This window comes from Osmerus eperlanus, chromosome 13, assembly GCF_963692335.1.
Source record: "Osmerus eperlanus chromosome 13, fOsmEpe2.1, whole genome shotgun sequence".
In the NCBI taxonomy this organism is placed as follows: domain Eukaryota; kingdom Metazoa; phylum Chordata; class Actinopteri; order Osmeriformes; family Osmeridae; genus Osmerus; species Osmerus eperlanus.
This window is the reverse complement of record NC_085030.1, coordinates 9,132,370-9,150,695: the sequence shown is the minus strand read 5'-3', so window position 1 is coordinate 9,150,695 and position 18,326 is coordinate 9,132,370. Positions and strand designations below refer to the sequence as shown.

Below are 18,326 nucleotides of genomic sequence, written 5' to 3'. Positions count from 1 at the left end.
GAAGGACACACTCTAGGATTGCATTCTGTGCAACCTCTGGGGAGCGAGGAAGCAGATAATGGTCTCCAAACTCAGTTATGACCGCATCACCTGTGTGCCGTTTCCCTGTGCATCATTCGTGGAATGTGTACTGTTTAAGGGCATGTTTTGGTGGTTACTATATCTGTACTGTCCAGCTAATGTATATAATTGTCATCTAAGAGACATGTTTCTCACTCATGCCAACCACCTGACGTGGTAACATGATCCCAGAAGCTCAACCTAATAAACCAAGTGAACTCTTTTACATTGTGGTGTATTCCTTGGCTTGGAACCATCTTCTGACAGAAAAATCATCTAACACTGACTACGACCAAGCAAAAAAAGTAAATGCAGTTTATGTAGATTGTAGAACTACCGTGTGGTTTCTGGACCTCTGTCAAGACTTAAAATAACTTTGGGCTATAATATAGGCTAATGTTCCTATCAAATATAAACATTTGCAACTTTTGACAACGGTTCAATCAAGTGGTTACCTAATATATTGCAGGTGTAGCTGTGTAAAAACCTTGTGATTAACATGCTGATACCCCGTTCAGATGGTTCCCTCCTTGTTCCTCCTTCCCCATATAGGTAGGCTATAGCTACACTCCGTAACTCTCCCTCATTCATACTGATCCATTGACATTCTGTCCACGGAGGAACGGGGTGGAGAATGAGCTGACAAACTTCGACGCTAGTAATCACCGATGCCTAGGATGCCTAGGATGCCTAGCCTGATACTTCTTCAACCTTTTAGTTGTGTAAGTAGGATGTTCTCCTTACTCTTTGACTTTTATAGAGCTGGTGTGCTGAAAGATCCCTGTTTCGTCGATTAAACCAAACATTTAAATTACGATTAAAACGTTGTAAAATGGTGGGTGCAGGTCAAATGGCATAGCCTATTTAGATCATGCTTCAATATATTTCGATTTTGTCCCGTGATGGAAATCCTCATTCTTCCTCTATTCTATATTTCTCCTCTTCCAATATCCTCTAAATTCTTATTAGAGGGATACACCTGTGCCAGACAAACGTACCGTTGGTAAAAGTGGGTTGCGTTTAGAGATTGTAGCCTACTTTGCCGTTGAACATAATGAGGTTTTCCTTGCAGTTAAATGACTCTTTAACGGTGTTTTCTACCTCTTAACTCCCTTCTGAGGGACAGGACTGAGAATTTTATCCTTGCAATTTAAATGAGCATCTTTAATAATGTTTACTTCTGTATCTTCCATATTGTTAGTTTAGAAACTTGGAGACACTCAAACACCAGTGACCTTCTGAGGATATTTTGTATCATAAGACTTGAATAACAACGACTACAATGACCCAGTCAGTCTTTGTGCACTTGTCAGTTAGGCATACCTGATGAAATTTTGGCTTGAAAAACGATTCCACTTCTTATCTGATCTGAATGCATTTCCTATTCAAGGTACGATTCATCCTTGGCACCTGTGCTTAAGAAAGTTGATTACTCAACCTTTTTTATTTAATTGACTGACATTGTGCCTTGTCCCAACCTTATAGTTGTGTAAGTAGGATTTTCTCCTTACTCTTTGACTTTGATAGTGCTGTTGTGCTGAAAGTTCCCTGTTTCGTCAATAAAACCAAACATTTAATTATGATTAAAAAGTTGTATAATGGTGGGTGCAGATTAAATGGCATAGCCTATTTAGAGCATGCTTCAATATGTTTCGATTTTGTCCCATGATGGAAATCCTCATATGATGCAATTGACTACTATTTGATGCACAGTCTAATTCCTATTAGAGGGATACACCTGTGGCAGACAGGTGTATCCAGGTGTGAAAAGTGTTTATTATTAAAACCTTGGTACGTGTACTTTTTAAAATCTTGGTTTTACTTCCCTACAGGTGTATAGTACGTGCTCAGACATGCTAGTCTGGTCAGAGGAAGAGATCATTTTATACCAGTTAAACCACATTAGTCGTCAAAGTAGTTGTGGGAAATCTGTCATTACACCCATCATACAAAATACAAGATTGAAAGTGTTACTGTTTAATTAAAATTAACTTTTGTCTACTAGTTTAGTACATTGGTTTATCATTATAGTATCTGATTGTGAAATCCAAATCATATACTATACTGAAGCATTTGAAATATACTCTGCACCACAGTTTATTTGCTTGTCATTTCATGCACTACTGTCTTCTTAGGAAAAGTCAACAGGTGTTTCACACTGATTAACCCCTACTATAGACGCAGATTTTTATTTTATTTGTATGTTTCAGTTCATTTTGTAGTGCTTTAGCAACACATTTTCTATAAATAATGGCTTCATTAAACAGTTTGAAAACATGCAGTTGTGTTTACTTACTCTACTGTGTGGGCGCCACAGTTTATTTCCCTTAACCAATGAATAGAAGCGGGCAGGACTGCAAGGATGTGCCCCAGCCTGTTCATCAGACACCCACACCATATCTCTTACCCTATTATATCCACTGTCTTCATGTCTTCATGGAGTACAAGTCCCCTTTCCCATGACACAGGGTTGCCACATATCAACTGCACCACCTCTGTACTATTCCACCACATCAGACTGCCAAAATGGCATCCCTACTGTTAGATGATTTTCAGAAGATAGGCCAAGGAATATACCACAATGAAAAATAGTTGACTGCGTTTATTATTAGACGACCTCGGATCACGAAACCAATCCACGACAGAGTGGTTAGCATGAGTGAGAAACGTCTCTTAAATGGCAATTATATACATTAGCTGGACAGTACAGATATAGTAACGACCAAAACATGAATGATAAACGGGAAACGGCACACAGGTGATGCGGTCATAACTGAGTTGGAGACAATTATCTGCTTCATTGCTCTCTAGAGGTTACACAGAATGCATTCCAAGATCTATGTGTCCTTCCAGGGGCCCACGGACCGACCTCTTGACCTCACAATGACACAAGCTTCATGTACATAGAAAATCTGCCTATCACCTACTCTGCAGACAATGGGAACAGCCACCACCCCCCCTTCCACCAGTGTGTGGATGTGCCTGTCACCATCAGTTGGAGCCCACTGTGGTGGAATAGCATGCGCTTCCAGAGTGACTTCATTCTCAGGCTTGTCAACTAAGAGGTCTCTATACGTACCAAGAGTTGGCCATTGTCGGAGGCTCGCCCTCCCACATAGATGCTCTATTGAGGAGATTATTGAACAGGGACTCTCAGACACTTTATCTCTTAATTTCCATTTATCACAAACTGTTTTCTCCTCTTCCCACCCTGTGTGGGTTTAGTGAGTGAGTCAACCCACTGCAGAGCGAAGACCCTCCTCACACAGCGCTGCCAGCCAAAAGCTGTCTTCAGGAGGGCCAGAACCTGAGGACCATCTCCACTAGCATAATCCTCTCCAGGACAGCACTGAGCAAGGACAGTCATGGCACCTGGGGAGAGCTGTTGCCGGATTTGCAGCAGAGGCCTGTACAGCTGTCACTGGAATCACCCTAGTGAGAAGAAGCAAAGGGTATATTTTTTTATTCAAGGACTATTGCACTTTCAATTATACATGTTTAACGTATATCTTACAGATAAAATACTGCATGCTGCCCTAAATTCACTGACCTAATTGATATGCTTATATTTTAATTGAATATTTGTATATTAATATACAAGTAAATCCATTTGAGGTTCTAAAACAAATTATTTAGATATTAGCTTGTTAACTTTATTTAATTTTTTCTTCTCTAGGCTGGTTTGCCTTCTCAGTGATTTATTACCATACTGAAATTTGAGTAAAAATGTCTCACGAAGTGAGTGTGTTGAGTTCCAAACTAGCTTGTACATGCTCTTCAGAGCATCTTAACTTTGTAAAGTTCTAGTGATTACAGCAGATTAAAATTCCATGGGATGAAATCCAGTGATGGTAGCATAAGTATTTTCCCTCTAGGAATCTCAGCTCCCCGTGCTTCTGATAGAAAGCCTAATCCAGTATGAGAGGCAGGTTATTGGAAAATAAATTCAGAGAAGAAAGTTGATCATTGGGCAAAGGAGAGTGAGGGAGAATACGAGACGGAGAGAGAAAGTAAGAGAGAGAAAAGATTGAGGGATTGGAAGTTGTGCCAGGACTAATTACTAAACTTGCAGGCTTGTCTGAGGCCCATGACCGAACTGGCCCAAGAGTACAAAAGGGGGGCTGGATTCCAGCTTCTAGAGGGGGATGGGGTTTTTTGTTGGCCCCTATGAGAATGGTGGAGGCTGGTGTGCTGGCAAAGCTATTGACTTTCAGTTCAGATGCACTTCATATCAGTTATGAAGTGCATCAAGCGAAACTAAACATGAAAATACTTTGAAATGGCCCCAAAGAGCCCTTAGGACAGTCAAGCACCTCATACACACGTCACACAGAACATATTCTACACACACACACACACACACACACACACACACACACACACACACACACACACACACACACACACACACACACATAATGATAGATGTGAGAAAGAGATGATCTAGCTACTTGTGGTTTTCAGTTTGCTGTTGTGCTCGAGGGCATGCCACAATGAATGTCTTCTCTCTGCTCCAGTTTGCCTACTGCTGGTTCTCAATCCTCACCTTGGTGACCCTGCTCACTCTCTGCTGGATGTACATCTGTCTGGTCACTTTCAATGATCGGGAGGACGTAAACTGGTGAGCTTGGACATATTACTTCTGCAACATCCCACACAAACACACACACGCACACACACTTACTTAATTACCGTTATCTTGTGGAGGTTATATTCTGTATTGTGTACTGTAAATACATAAGCAGATTAAACTGTGAAAGTCCCCATTTATGCTGTACTTCCCCTATAGCTGAGAGAAGTTAGAATCTGTGTTTATGACATCAACATGATTTCCTGTATAGTAAATGTAGACACATTTGTATTTAACATCCATCCATGGCCATCCATCCATGTGCCTGACCTTTTGCTTTTGCATCAGGAAGGGCTTTGTTGAGCTCAAGCTGTGGGTGAACTGGTTTATGGTGTTCATTATCATCTCTGCTGTGATCAACATCTATTGTGTCTTACTACTGGTAAGAGGGAGAAGGAGGGAGTCCATATGTACACAATGTATGCTTCATGTTTCGGCTACCCGCAATGTTCTGGGGCTATCTCGATGTAATGATCAGTGACCTACCGGTATGCACTTTTGTAAAGCTCTGTCTTGGAAGTCGCTTTGGATAAAAGTGTCTGCTAAATGAATAAATGTAATGTAAATGTAATATGTACTGAGCATTGCACTAATGCGTTTAACTGATTTTTGCATGCTGTCAAGCTAATACTCAATGATTTATTTCAGCTCTTTGCACTTTTCCAAGTTGTCTTGAGAGAACCGCTGGACCTACACTGCCTTCACAAGGTATCTGGACCAGTCTTAATTTAACATGTTTATATGTAAAAGTCTTAATTTAACATGTTTATATGTGGAAGTAGTCAAATATGACTGATGATGATCTATTTATAAGTATCATGAATGTCAGTAGGTTGTTTTGTTCTGTTGACTAGATGTCCTGTCTGTCTCTGCTGTCCAGATCTTTCTGTTTCTAGGTGTGTTATTTATCACAGCAGGGGTCACAGGGATGAGTCTGAAGTGGAAAACAGAGTGGCCTACTGTTCTTCTGTCTCTGCAGGTACTGTAGAACCAACTGTGCCGAGTCTTGCAATTGTGTGAAGTACGTTGGTGAGACTTTTGGAGCATGAGTGTGATGTGGGTTTTCTGGGTCTGAACATTGTGGAGTTCTGTGTGTCAGTGGCATGTGGATGATATTTACCTGTTTGGCCATGTAACGTGTGCGCTCCCCAGGCCACGGCTCCCTTCCTGCAGATGGGGGGTGTGGTGGCCCTGACCCTGCTCAGTTGGCTGGTGTTCAAGGGCTTCCACCGGGCCACAAGAGCAGGTCAGTATTCAGTAGGGCCAATGTTAGGTTGCAGAATGACTTAGGATTTTAAACATAACTATAGACATTTAACATAATAGATTCTAAGATTTCTACAGATTGCTATGTTCTGATGCAAGCAATGAAGCAGTCAATTCAGTCTCAAAAACGATTCACATACGGCGCAATTGCATGTTTTGTTGAACTGTATCTTTATGTTCTCTCCTCAGTCTCCAAGGTCTTGATCATGGTGGTTTTTGTTTTGGTGTCGGTGGCTATCTTCCTCAGCCCCTTGCTCATCACCTCCCCTTGCCTTCTCGAGGCTGATGAGCTCCTTTCTAAACCTGCTCTCATTGGCCATCGTGGGTCACCAATGGTGAGGGAGTTATTTTGATGTTGGAAATCAAAGGTAAAAACAGACATGGTGACTGAAGAGTGTGGAATTATGAGAATCCAGTTGTCAAAGGGTGGTCAATATCAGACAGCAACAATAAAACAGCTCCCTTCCCCCCGCAAAACACACCCATACTGGCATAACAGTTGATGCTATTTTCTGTCTCAACATGTCTCTGCACACCTTAACTGCCCCCAAGGCCTCTAGCTGGCTCTACGTTATCTGAAAAACATGACAAATATGACCTAGATAACCTGACCCATCTCCCTTACTGCTGCCTATCTCCTGCTTTAGTGGAGATAGTGGTGCCAGTGATCTACACAACTCCTGAGATGTTTTAAAACAAAGAAAGTCAAGATACAGTTTCATGACCTAGGATTAGTGTTTGTTTGCATTACTGTAGGACACCTCCCAATTCCTGTCACTTCCTAGTGAACCAGATACTTAAGCTTGAATTAATGTCCAGTCATGTGAGGATCCCAGATGCCGCGGTGCTCTGGCCCCGCTCGGTTACTTAACACCATTAGCTATCACCCCTGAGCTCTGCTTAGCAGTGTCATGCTCATGGCTCTGTGTGTGTTCACACAGCCTGAGGGGAGCTTGGTTATGTAGAACACGAGTGTTCCTCACCCATCTGTCCTCCCTGTGCTCAGCTGGCCCCAGAGAACACCATGATGTCGTTCGAGAGGAGCGTGGGGTGCAACGTGACAGCCTTTGAGACTGATGTGCAGCTCAGGTAATATCAGAATCAGAATGGGTTTTATTTGCCATGAAAGTTTGCACAGACAAGGAATTTGCTTTGGCAGGAAGGTGCAAACATTAAACATACGGTATAGGAATCTAAAATTTAAATATGAGGACTAACTATACTAAGGGTACATAACTAGCAATACTAAGTGGAATTAGAATTAAAATAAACTATACAATAAAGTATAAAATAAAATATAAGTTGCAGTAATTTACAATATAAAAATACAAAAAATACAAATATTACAAAAAATACAAATGGAAGCTCATGGGGTACATAAAAAAAAAAAGGAATACAATTGCGATTAAATTATTAGCTACTGCTGGTTTCAAGCTCAATATGTGTCTGGGTTTGGGTCTTTTCTCTCAGTAAGGATAGAGTTCCTTTCCTGATGCATGACCATCACCATGAATTCCTGAGGAGGACTACAGATGTGAAGGATAAGTTTCCTGGTCTGGAGTTCAACCACAGCACCAATCTGTCTTGGGCAGAGTTAGAGAGTCTGAATGCTGGCACCTGGTTCCTACAGGTAAGGGATAATACATGAATATATTTTTTCTTTTGTTGATTTTTTTCTGTAATAGTACAGTTGAAAAATATGTTTTTATGCAGAGGGTGAATGCTTTTCCGAATCCACAACTAACCAAGCGACTCCTTTTCCCAGTCAGATCCGTTCTACTCTGTCTCCAAGCTTTCCGAGGAGGAGAGGCGGGAAGCCCAGAACCAGAGTATCCCTTCCTTGGTCCAGCTCCTGGATCTGGCCAAGCAGCACCACACCTCGCTCATCTTTGACCTGAAGAACGAGGACAACCAGGACGTCGACATCACAGTCAGCACCATCCTTACGTCTGGCATCCCTCAAAACCTGGTAAGAGGAATGTTTACCTTGATGCAGATTACATCAAACAGAAATACACCATTCTGTAATGTTTCATGTTTTTCTCTTTTTAGATACTCTGGCTTCCCGGTACTAAGAGGAGGGATGTGATGGAGGCTGCACCTGGTTTCAGACAGGTCTATAACAATGTGTCTATCATGGACACGTATGGAGGACACCACCTGAATGTAAAATACAGTTCTCTGAGCGCAACAGAAATCAGGTGAATACCCTCCGTTAGTTCTCTCACATTGTTGTCAGAACAGAGATACAAACTACTTTTCCCAGAAACCATCTTACCGCACCTCTGTTGAGCACCAGTGCATGACTGGCGTGCCAAGATAAAGTGCTGAATATCAAGACATGCACCGCCGCAGGGCGATAACAGGATTCAAACAATGTTCTCGTCCAGGTGGGTTGTTTAATGGCTGAGCACCCCAGTGAATCCTCTAGCTAAGCTTCTTGTTTACTCAGTGTAATAAATGACTGAAAAGAGCTTTTAAGCAAACTGTTTGGTTTTTGGTCTCATGATTGATTACTTCTGTCATAATCTCTCTCTCTTTTGAGTATTTGCTGGAGTAGCACAGTGTAAGCTAACTCCTGACTAATCTGCTATTAAAGTTACAGCGGCAGCTACATCTGAGTCTTTGAATTCTTCTCTATTATTGTGTGTTTACGTGTGGGCAGGGAGCTGCGAAGCAGAAATGTGTCGGTGAACCTGTGGGTGGTGAATGAGCGCTGGCTCTTCTCTCTGCTGTGGTGCTCAGGAGCCAGCTCTGTGACCACCAATGCTTGCCATCTTCTACAGGACATGACCCAGCCCCACTGGACTCTGGTAAGGGACTCTCCCCTCCTCCTTCCTTCGGCACTTTCTCTTACCTTGAAGTGAATAACGATCCTAGCATAGTCTCTCCTTAATGAATGTTTGATGCTTATATAAAGTAACTGCCAACTGTGTGTGTGTGTTCAGGGTTCTAACCTGTACAGAATGATATGGATCACAGTCAACTTGATGTCATTGCTCATCATGTTTGGACTGTTCATCTTACAGAGGTAAGTAGATGTCTGATCTTCTTTGAGAACAGAAATGGAGGCTGCCTTTGTAGTGTGTTTGGAAAGTGATGTGTCACTTTACTTTCTTTAAGGAACAGTGGCAGTTTCAGTCATTCTAAAGGTAGGCAATGTCAAAAGATGTGGTACAATAAAAATGTATCTAAATAGAATGATTGGCTCCTTTCAAGACTTCCAAATAATGCTACAGTATATTAATCAAATCTAATCAAATGAAGTGCAAATCACACCCACTAACATGAGTGCATCCCCCAAATGAAAACACTCCCCCCCAAATACGAGTCAACTCCCCCCAAATAGGATGACTTGCTCACCTCCCCCCAATACAAGGACACGCTCCCCCAAATGGGAAACAATATTACATTAACTCAAACACATTACATTAACTCAAAACGGAAAGGGTTGGTACTACACTTCGTTGCTGAATGGATGCAGTAACTAACAAGAAATTGATCGACAGAAGTACAAAATGCAATAGCATGACAGAGTTACGTGCACCAGGACATTTGTTTGGCTATCAAAGCATGTAGCAAGTAGTAGGCTACTTATGCAAAAGTATAAAAATCGATAGCGAAACAACCATCGTGGTCCACGTAACTGTCATTACCATGAAGTTGATCGTTTTGGTTGGAAGCAAAGAAGAAACATTTGTGTTAACATTTCTGAATCATGACTTGCACTACTCTTTATTTTAATCAGGGACATTCCTATGAAATAATCTTAGATATGCTGTTAACGTTTTACAACATTAAAATAAGTAGCCTATGCGCACGCTAAAAACACAATTGAAGGAAGCAGGACTTTTCAGAAGAAAAAACTAATAGTCCACAACAGAAGAACGAAATGCCACAATGACAGAGTTACGTGGACCAGGATCATTGTTTGGCTATCGATTTTTACGTTTAACACGCAATATACTTTTGCATAAATAGCCTACTATTTGCTACATGCTTCGATAGACAAATGTCCTTGTGCACGTGACTCTGTCAGGCTATAGCATTCTGTACTTCTGTCGATCAATTTCTTGTTAGTTACTGCATCCATTCAGCGACGAAGTGTTGTACCTACCCTTTCCGTTTTGAGTTAATGTAATGTGTTTTTGAGTTAATGTAATGTCGTTTCCCATTTGGGGGAGCGTGGGCAAGTCATCCTATTTGGGGGAAGTTGACTCGTATTTGGGGGGAGTGTTTTCATTTGGGGGATGCACTCCACATGTTAATGGGTGTGATTTTTGCACTTCAGGGCCACCTACCCACCGTACTACGGTCGTACTACGTACAAATCACTTAAACAGTCCATCAGATCTGTTATAACATCACAGTGAACCCACTCTTAGCTTGATATACATCCTTGATATCGTTTAATCTGTGGTTGAATCACAAAATCATATTAAGACAATTGTGGATTCAATTAACAGTACTGTAGCTCCATACTTCTATACATGTATTCTATATTTAGTCTAACATTATGAAATTAGGTGATGGCTTGTGTCTGACTCAACAGAGAAAGGAAAGCACGTACACAGATTTTCCACCTGGAACCAGAGAGAAATGTCCCCCTTCTTACCTTCTGAGTAGCTCTGCCTGGATCTAATGGAAGCTGCCTTTGGAATCTACTGAACTAAACCCCTTCTATGTCACCTATATGTCTCAGCCCTGAGTCTGGAATCTTTTCATAAATGTTTCTATAATGGGTTCATTGTAAAAATGTGACAAAACCTGTGCTTCAAAAGGCTGTTTTACTACTGTTTTTCTTTGTGCGACTCATTTCAAATAGTTGTCTTTTTTTCATTTCTTTTTTACACTTTCTATGTATTTACAGACCTGTCTCAAATGGCCAAATGTGTACCGTACATGGATTCATTTGAATTATGAACATATGTGTGTGTGTACCAGTACGTTTATGTGTACCTATCCTTTTTGAAAATGTGTAATTTGAATAGAAACTAAACTGATCAAAGGACCTGTATTGTTCACAATTCTGTGGGTTTTACATGTTTTAATTAATCATTTGTTGGTGTAGATTGTGTTGAATTAATCTATTTTTCTACACCAGCATTTCAATTCACTGTGTGCGTGTGTGAGGGCACGTGTAGAGAACGAAAGGATATATACATATGCATAAACTTATGGACTTTTTGAAATATTTGTCAGCCCTGCGAAAAGGCTTATATGTTGTCCTGTTTGTTAACACTAGATGGCAGGCGTTACCATATTTTCATTGACCATCCCCATAGATGTTGTTAGTTGCCATAGGTCTGCTGTGAATAGACCATCTCTGCTCCCTTCTGTAAAGCGGTTAGGGGCCAAAGAGATGGGTCAAAGTGAAGAGACCAATTAACGCAACATTAAGATGATTAGTCTAAATAATGTTGACTGTTGTTATTGTTGACGATGATGGTGTTCATAAAGACAAAGGGCAATGATGATTAATAGGCTACAGCTAGTTTCAAATTATTTCCCCAATCCAAATATAGGCTATAAGACCAATATTGTTCTTGCCATGGGTGGGTATAAACGCTGACGGGCGAGGCAAGTGCGAGGAGCAGGCTGTGCGGCTCAGCACAGATAACAATCTCACTTTTTCAACAGAACTCCCGGGAACTTGACATACTACGCCTCGTGTAATTTTCCAAGTGAATTCCAGCTGCCGGCACAAAGTAACAGTAACGACTATGGGAGTGTCTTCATTCGGTTGTCAAGTTGAAAAGTAAAACTGCGTGATGAAATTAAATTCTGGTCAAGGACACGCGTTTTCTTGTTTAAACGTCTGAGGAAACTTTATTCAGTTGCATCCTTATTTCCGTTAATAGTTTTGTTTTATTTTATTTATTTTTCACTCGAATTTAAAGTTTATTTTACGTAGGTTAGGCTACATGATGGTTCATAAGTATGGTAAGTCAGCACATCATTTGACATACTTGTTTATTTAATTTTTAACGTGGTTTGCTCTCTATCCCTCTATTTTACTATGTGAACTATTCAGCCTCGGGTGGAAAGTCGAAGGCAACAGACGCATTTTAAATCACGACTGAGTAGACTAGCCGAAGCTATAGAACTGTGTGAGTGCATTTCTACAGTAAAGTATCTGGGGAAGCAGGAAGCATTTTTATTTCATATGACAATGTAGAATCACGTGGCGAATAAAGTTATTCGCTGCACCTATTATACATCATAAGAAGTAGACTAGCTAACGTTCATTTTTGAACTAGGCTGACGCATCGTAAGGCTGCGTTAATCACACTGTAACTCCACAACTGGCTCAGCAGCACAGCTGTGTGTAAGAGTAGCCTATAGTAGCCTGGCCTACTATAATGCCCTCGCCAATAGCAGCATTGACAGTTATTCTCGAATCGAAAGGGCAAAATCCAACTGCAAATGTAATCCTTCAAGTCCTCGTCAAGAACATCGGACCATGGCAATGACCATGGTTTATGTTTGAACTTAATAATTGTGTGTTATTTTCAACCTTTGTGCACGTTTTACATCAGTTTAGACTTTTTCAATTTCTAAAATGAAAAACCTTGTCCGTGGTTTAATGACTAAAACCTAAGACAATTGACGATATTGCCATTATAAGTATCTAAAATCCTTCACCACTAATATTGCCTAAAACTTCTGCACTGGAAAGAAGAGAAACAGAAGTTCTACATGATGTTGTCAATGTTGTGTTGTCAGACACAGAGAGGGCTGTTGAGCTATTGAGGCAGTACCAGGACAGTCTGACTAGCCCAGAGGAGCAGGCCCTGAAGACCAGCGTGGGGAAAGTCTCTGCCATCTTTGGGAGCCAGCTTTTTCAAGCCCTGCTAGGTAAGACATGGTAAACATGGAGTGCTTTGATTTTAAACTACTTCTTCATTAACACCCTTCATCGCAACTGTCAGAAATAACATGCAGTTCCCTTTTCTATGGTCCAGTCCAGAAGTAATTATAACTCTATATGTATATAACTGATTTGCGTCCAGAGCTATCCCAGAGCTGGTTTCACTTCCCACTCAGTAAAACTAGGATTAAAATGAGTAGGCCCTACACCTATCATAGTTGTGAAGCCTTCTCTCTATTGCCTCCTTACATGTCCACAAACAGATTCCTATAGTTTTCTAGTCTTTTTAAGTAAACATGCAATGTACACTGAGAGTAGTGCTGGTGTGTTTGTGTAGGCTTGTTATTGCCTCTAGTTAGGTCCACAGGATGTAGACAAGGGCAGGTTATATTAATTTGCGTGGGAAGTTAACTGAGCCTAAATGTTTCTCAATTTAGTCCCATGAAAGAGGTCTTTCAGCTCGACTCACAAAGGTTTGCTGTATACCCCCTTCTTTCCTATGTAATGAAATCCTATTAAACATGGCCACCTCAACACAATCTTTTTATTGGATGGCTGCTTCTCTAAACCACTTAGAGAGCCGAAGTTTTGTTCTGTGAAGTTTAAACTTCTTAGCTCATAAATAGAATGTGCTTCGTTGAACTTTTACAGTATGTCAGTTTTGACTTGTAGATACACCGTGTGTCAGCCTGTCCAAATACTGTGTGGATCATCAACAGATAGACAGATTTGTTTTTCTCTAGGTTGGCTAAGATAGAATGTTAGTGTGAGAGATGTAGTATTACAGCATATTAGTCACTAACAGGACATGACGCTGATCAGTCCCAGATTCGCTTGCGCTATATCATGAGCGTAGGCCTGCATGACGTAACTTCACATACTTGTCGGAGACTTAAAGGCAGAGTGACGAACCAAACTCGTACTCGTAAACATCCCTCGATACCTCCACAACTCCGGAGGAGCACCTGTGCAAATTAAACTTCTATATTTCTTTCTAACATTGCGAAGGAAATAAATGAGTCCCATTTAACAAATGCTTGAGTGGTCCTCCTAATTGCCATGGCTGGCTCTGCCCTAATGACGCCCGCCTGTGGGCCTGCTGCTGTTCCAGGGCTGGAGAGCTGTGGAGGAGCAGAGCAGCCCCAGCCTACAGACCCTGCTCTGGAGCTCTGATGGGGGGATGGGTCATCTGGATGTGTGGTGGTGGTGGTGGGGGGGGCTGCCCTGTCCTCCCTCATCATCTGCCTCCCCAGACGTGAATGCTGGTCTGACCTGGGCTAACACACTCACACTTGACGGTGATGATAACACTGGTGATAATGATGATGATAATGATGGCACAGTGCTTCTCGCATCAAACTGTGTCTGATTTGCCTATAAAGAAAGTAATCTGTTACATTTATAGCGTTTTCAAAATCGATAATAGCAGGTTCAATGGCAAACTGAGGAAACATGTATCTCCATGTTATATTCTCACTTAGTAGGGATAACATTTTCATCAGCCTGTAATGTGTTGAGCATTGTCTTATCAGTTCTAGTCAGCTATTAAAGAACACAGGCCTCCAAGGGAAACACAACAGTCCAGGCTGCACAGAGACAGGGATTTGGATTCCAAATCAGGATTCCAAACATTCCTCAGGATTCAGAGCAGGAATGTGCAGTGGCTGAGAGCTGGAGGTAGGGAGGAGTATAAACAGCTCATGGCTGCCTTGCCATGCTAGTCCAGCTGGCCTCCTCCCCTCGTCTGCCTGGCTGGCTGATCTGAGATCAGCCTGGGGATACTGTAAAGCAGAGGACATAGGCCCCTGCTGTCTGTGTGTGTGTTTCTCTCTGTGTGTGTGTCTCAGGTAGGGATCTAAACAGGGTCAAACTAGGCTGGGCTCTCTAACCCTTACATGTGGTTCTCATTACACTGGACACAGCGGAGGCACAGCATGTTTACAGAGCTAACAGGATCATGGTGCAATTTAAACATTAATCATCAGTCTCTTTGGTTTGTTTACTTTCACAGGCTCTGGGTCATATACACTGGGTTTGGTGTTGCTACTATAATCATTACTGTCAGTACTGTTTAGTATGTAAAGAGAAAGATTCAGTTACTTGGCCTTTCATTACTACTTGATTAGGACATTTATAGTTATTGTTAATTATGTACTTTTACAATGGGGTAATTACTGTATGTAAATATTTAACTGAAGATGTATTCTTAGATTTACCTCAGAATTACAAGGTTTGATGGTGTTTACAGGATCTGCATGTGGTTTAGTGGTTAAAATATGGAGGACAAAAAAATTACTTTATAGTCTTCTACAGTGTGAAGTAATGTCCCGGGCCTGCAATGCAGTGGAAGTTGAAGCCCAGAGCACTTGATTGGACGTCTGCGTGGTTGCACAATCACGGACAAAGGTTGCCTTAACTGCGGACTCATCCCTTTGTTCCCCAACATGCAAACATGCAGGATGAGGAGCTGAGAGAGTGAGGGGGTGGCAGAGCGTTCTGGCACACATACACACACACACATACACACACAGACAGCACACAACACACGTACACACATACATTCCCACAACTCCCAAAGTAGCATGACAGAAGATTATTTCAGCTATAGGGAATTGGGTTGGGGGGGAGGGGTCAGAGCTATCCCCCCAACCCCTTTAATTGTGACCCAATTTCTGCTGAATGTTTGATTCCAACGAGCAGTGTGTCATCATTGAAAGCACTCAGGGGCACATTCTTTTTTGGGGCTGATTCACCAAGGCAGCAAGGGGAGCAATGATTCCAATTCACTTGAATATCTTCACGACAAATGGAGAAAGACAATACACCCTCACCCACACAGACATATACACACACATGCACACACATTCAGAGCCAGTGTGACTGTGCTTGATCCTGCTGTGTGCATAGGAGAGAGGCCAGAGCTGTGGAAAGTCCCAGCTCCCAGGACTGAGATACAGAGAGAGGCCTGACCATGGTCACTCACACTGGGAGCAGCTCTGTTAAGAGATCTGGGAAAGACGTAACCAGAAAAGTCTTCTTCCCTAGTAGAAAACAGGGTTTGTGTTTTTGTTCCACAGTCAGGAATGCATGTGGTCTTTGAGGGTTGAAATAGCTTTGGAACAGCTTTTGGAAACTTGAAGGGTTGGGGAAAAAGTTTGGATTTAGAGCTTTTGATTTGACAATGATTTTTTAAGGTACATTTTTGGGCATTTTTGCTCGAGATGATAGTATGTAGAGGGACAGGAAATGTAGCCGAGAGAGAGAGGGGAGGCATGCAGAACATTGCTCAGGTTGGAATCGAACCAGAGTGAGTGGTACACACCCTACCTGGTGAGCCACCTTCTATTCACCCCTTGACTAAGATTTTTATATAAATAATGGCAATGTGCCATTATTTATATAATGTAAATGTGCCGCTCCCTATAGCTACAGGTCACCTGATTTACAGTTGATTTGCTGGAACACAACACTCCCATGAAAACTGTGTTGTGTAAAAATGTGATGATACCACAAGGCAGTTTGAGTACTTGGGGAATGCCACGTGGAATGCCCTTTTATATTTTCGATGGCTAAAATGAGTACCTGTACTTGTGTGTGTGCTCACATTCACTCTTCAACCTGCTGGGCAGCTAAATCCTCTTCCCACACATGGCTCTACTCCTCCACACTCAGACACTTTTCTGCACAGGGATGAGTCACAAGGCCCATTCTTTCACTTTTGTTCCAACTGCCGCACACTGTTGGGATACACAAACCCCCACCACACACGCCGAAACACACAGACACACGCACACCCCAGCAGTTAAACTTTCAGTTACATTGGGAACATCAGTGCATTCTGTATCGTGTTTATCAAGCTCAAAACAACATATTTGTACACATAGCTCATTTCTTATCCAAGTTCAGATAGTCCTGACATTGAACTTGGAAAAAGTTGTAGCACTTCATGAGCCTTGGATGAGAACAGCGACCTCTTTATGTCAGCAGTGCAGCATGGGGCTCTGTGAGGGACTGTGACATCAGCAACATTGTCCCCCTGCATTCTCGTCAACAGGCAGTCACTCAATCGGTGACCACAGGAAAGGGGCAGGGGCCAGTGACCCACTGGGGGGGGGGGGTTATGTTGAAAGCACTGTTTAACCCTCGTGCTGCCTTCGGGTCACATGACCCAAAGGTTCATAACGAACCATCGTTGTGTTTACCCAATTTTACCCAATACAAAAACAAATTAAAATAATTTTCTTTTAACCTTTGCAATGTGGGGGGTCTGAGACAGCCTAGCTGTTAAAAGAAAATGCTTTACTTTGTCTTTGTATGCGGTAAATCTGTCGCAATACGACGGTGGGTCACAATGACTGATGGGTCAGAATGACCCGAAGATAACACAAGGGTTAAGAAACGTCATTAGGTTAACATTGGGAGGACGATAAACAGAGGGTAATGGGCATAAAGTAATGGTATGTGGGAGGGGATGAGTGTGTCTGTGGCAGTTTGGGGTTGGCAGAAGGAAGCCTGAAGGGTTGGACTGGGTGGCCTGTTTGGGAGAAGAGCATGGCCTAGTGGTGGTGTACTGAGAGAGGTGCTCACACGCTGCACCCACAGCCGGCAAGTCGACAAGTCATTCAGAGGGGTCTACGGACATTGCACAACACAAACTGATGGATTTCAACTGAAGTCAGAACACATGGCTAGTTGAAACATACCCAAGAATTAAACTGACAAGGTTCTTTTTATTGATAATTGTATTGTTTGTACACAGACATTCAAGAATGTTACGAGGTGACCTTGCAGCTCAACACAGCTGAGAGCGATGTGAAGGAGGACAGCAGTGAAGACACCTGGGAGGTAAAACCAACATGAACATCTTCAGTTTATTATGGAAACTATACACTCAGTGATACTCTGCGTTGATCAGCTAGCTGTGCTTAGTCAATATTGGTATGCACTACGCCCAAGATTACACAACACACACATCTAGCCTCATGACCTCAGTCCATTCACTCCCACAGACCATGACTCCATGCCACTTAGGCAGAGAGGAAGAACATGTGTGTGTGAGAGAGAGAGAGAGAGAGAGAGAGAGAGAGAGAGAGAGAGACGGAGATAGCGAGAGCAATTGGAAGGGGAGTGTCCGGAGAGCGAAAGTTAGAGTGAGAGATATGCTATGCAGGGGAGAGAAAGAGAGAGAGGAAAAGAAGCCAGACACCGCTGCATTAGTCACTCGAGTGTTGGCGACACCACGTGCTCATCAGTGGGTCGCTATGACGATGCCACCCGGGCCTTTCATTACAAGTGTCCTCAAGTCACATGCTCTCTCAGGGAAAAGGATCACTTGAGAGTTCAAACGGAGTTCAAACGGTGAGGCAAATCACCGCGGACGACAGGGTCGTCTCATAGACATTGAGTTCGGAAGTGAGGAAATGCTGTGATGATACCCGGTCATGTACAGTACTGCAGGCACCTGTCAGTGGATGGAGTGCCTGTTTATCTGCTTAAACC

At 42.3% G+C, this 18,326-nt stretch overlaps 2 protein-coding genes across 5 annotated transcripts in view; both read left to right on the top strand.

Annotated features, from left to right (window-relative positions):
• Positions 1 to 605: 605 nt before the first annotated feature.
• Positions 606 to 11,437, top strand: gdpd2 (glycerophosphodiester phosphodiesterase domain containing 2). Of its 4 annotated transcripts, none has more exons than XM_062475759.1 (16): positions 606 to 782; positions 3,286 to 3,512; positions 4,578 to 4,681; positions 4,979 to 5,072; positions 5,339 to 5,398; positions 5,571 to 5,669; positions 5,843 to 5,936; positions 6,146 to 6,291; positions 6,963 to 7,045; positions 7,427 to 7,586; positions 7,722 to 7,925; positions 8,009 to 8,157; positions 8,622 to 8,769; positions 8,905 to 8,987; positions 9,086 to 9,108; positions 10,509 to 11,437. In XM_062475759.1, the coding sequence occupies exons 2-16, from the start codon at positions 3,426 to 3,428 to the stop codon at positions 10,580 to 10,582; spliced, it is 1,608 nt and encodes a 535-aa protein (XP_062331743.1). In that variant the 5' UTR covers positions 606 to 782; positions 3,286 to 3,425; the 3' UTR covers positions 10,583 to 11,437. The 4 variants fall into 4 exon arrangements, with proteins under 4 accessions (XP_062331743.1, XP_062331744.1, XP_062331741.1 ...); XM_062475757.1 differs by having other exon boundaries at positions 610 to 782; positions 9,080 to 9,108; XM_062475758.1 differs by lacking the exon at positions 606 to 782 and adding an exon at positions 1,076 to 1,549 and having other exon boundaries at positions 9,080 to 9,108.
• Positions 11,438 to 11,577: 140 nt separating this feature from the next.
• The window catches only part of dlg3 (discs, large homolog 3 (Drosophila)), an 88,971-nt gene continuing 82,222 nt past the window's right edge, over positions 11,578 to 18,326 (top strand). The window contains 3 exon segments of the mRNA XM_062475754.1: positions 11,578 to 11,899; positions 12,683 to 12,814; positions 17,587 to 17,672. Coding sequence (XP_062331738.1) covers positions 11,881 to 11,899; positions 12,683 to 12,814; positions 17,587 to 17,672 — 237 coding nt within the window. The 5' untranslated portion in view covers positions 11,578 to 11,880.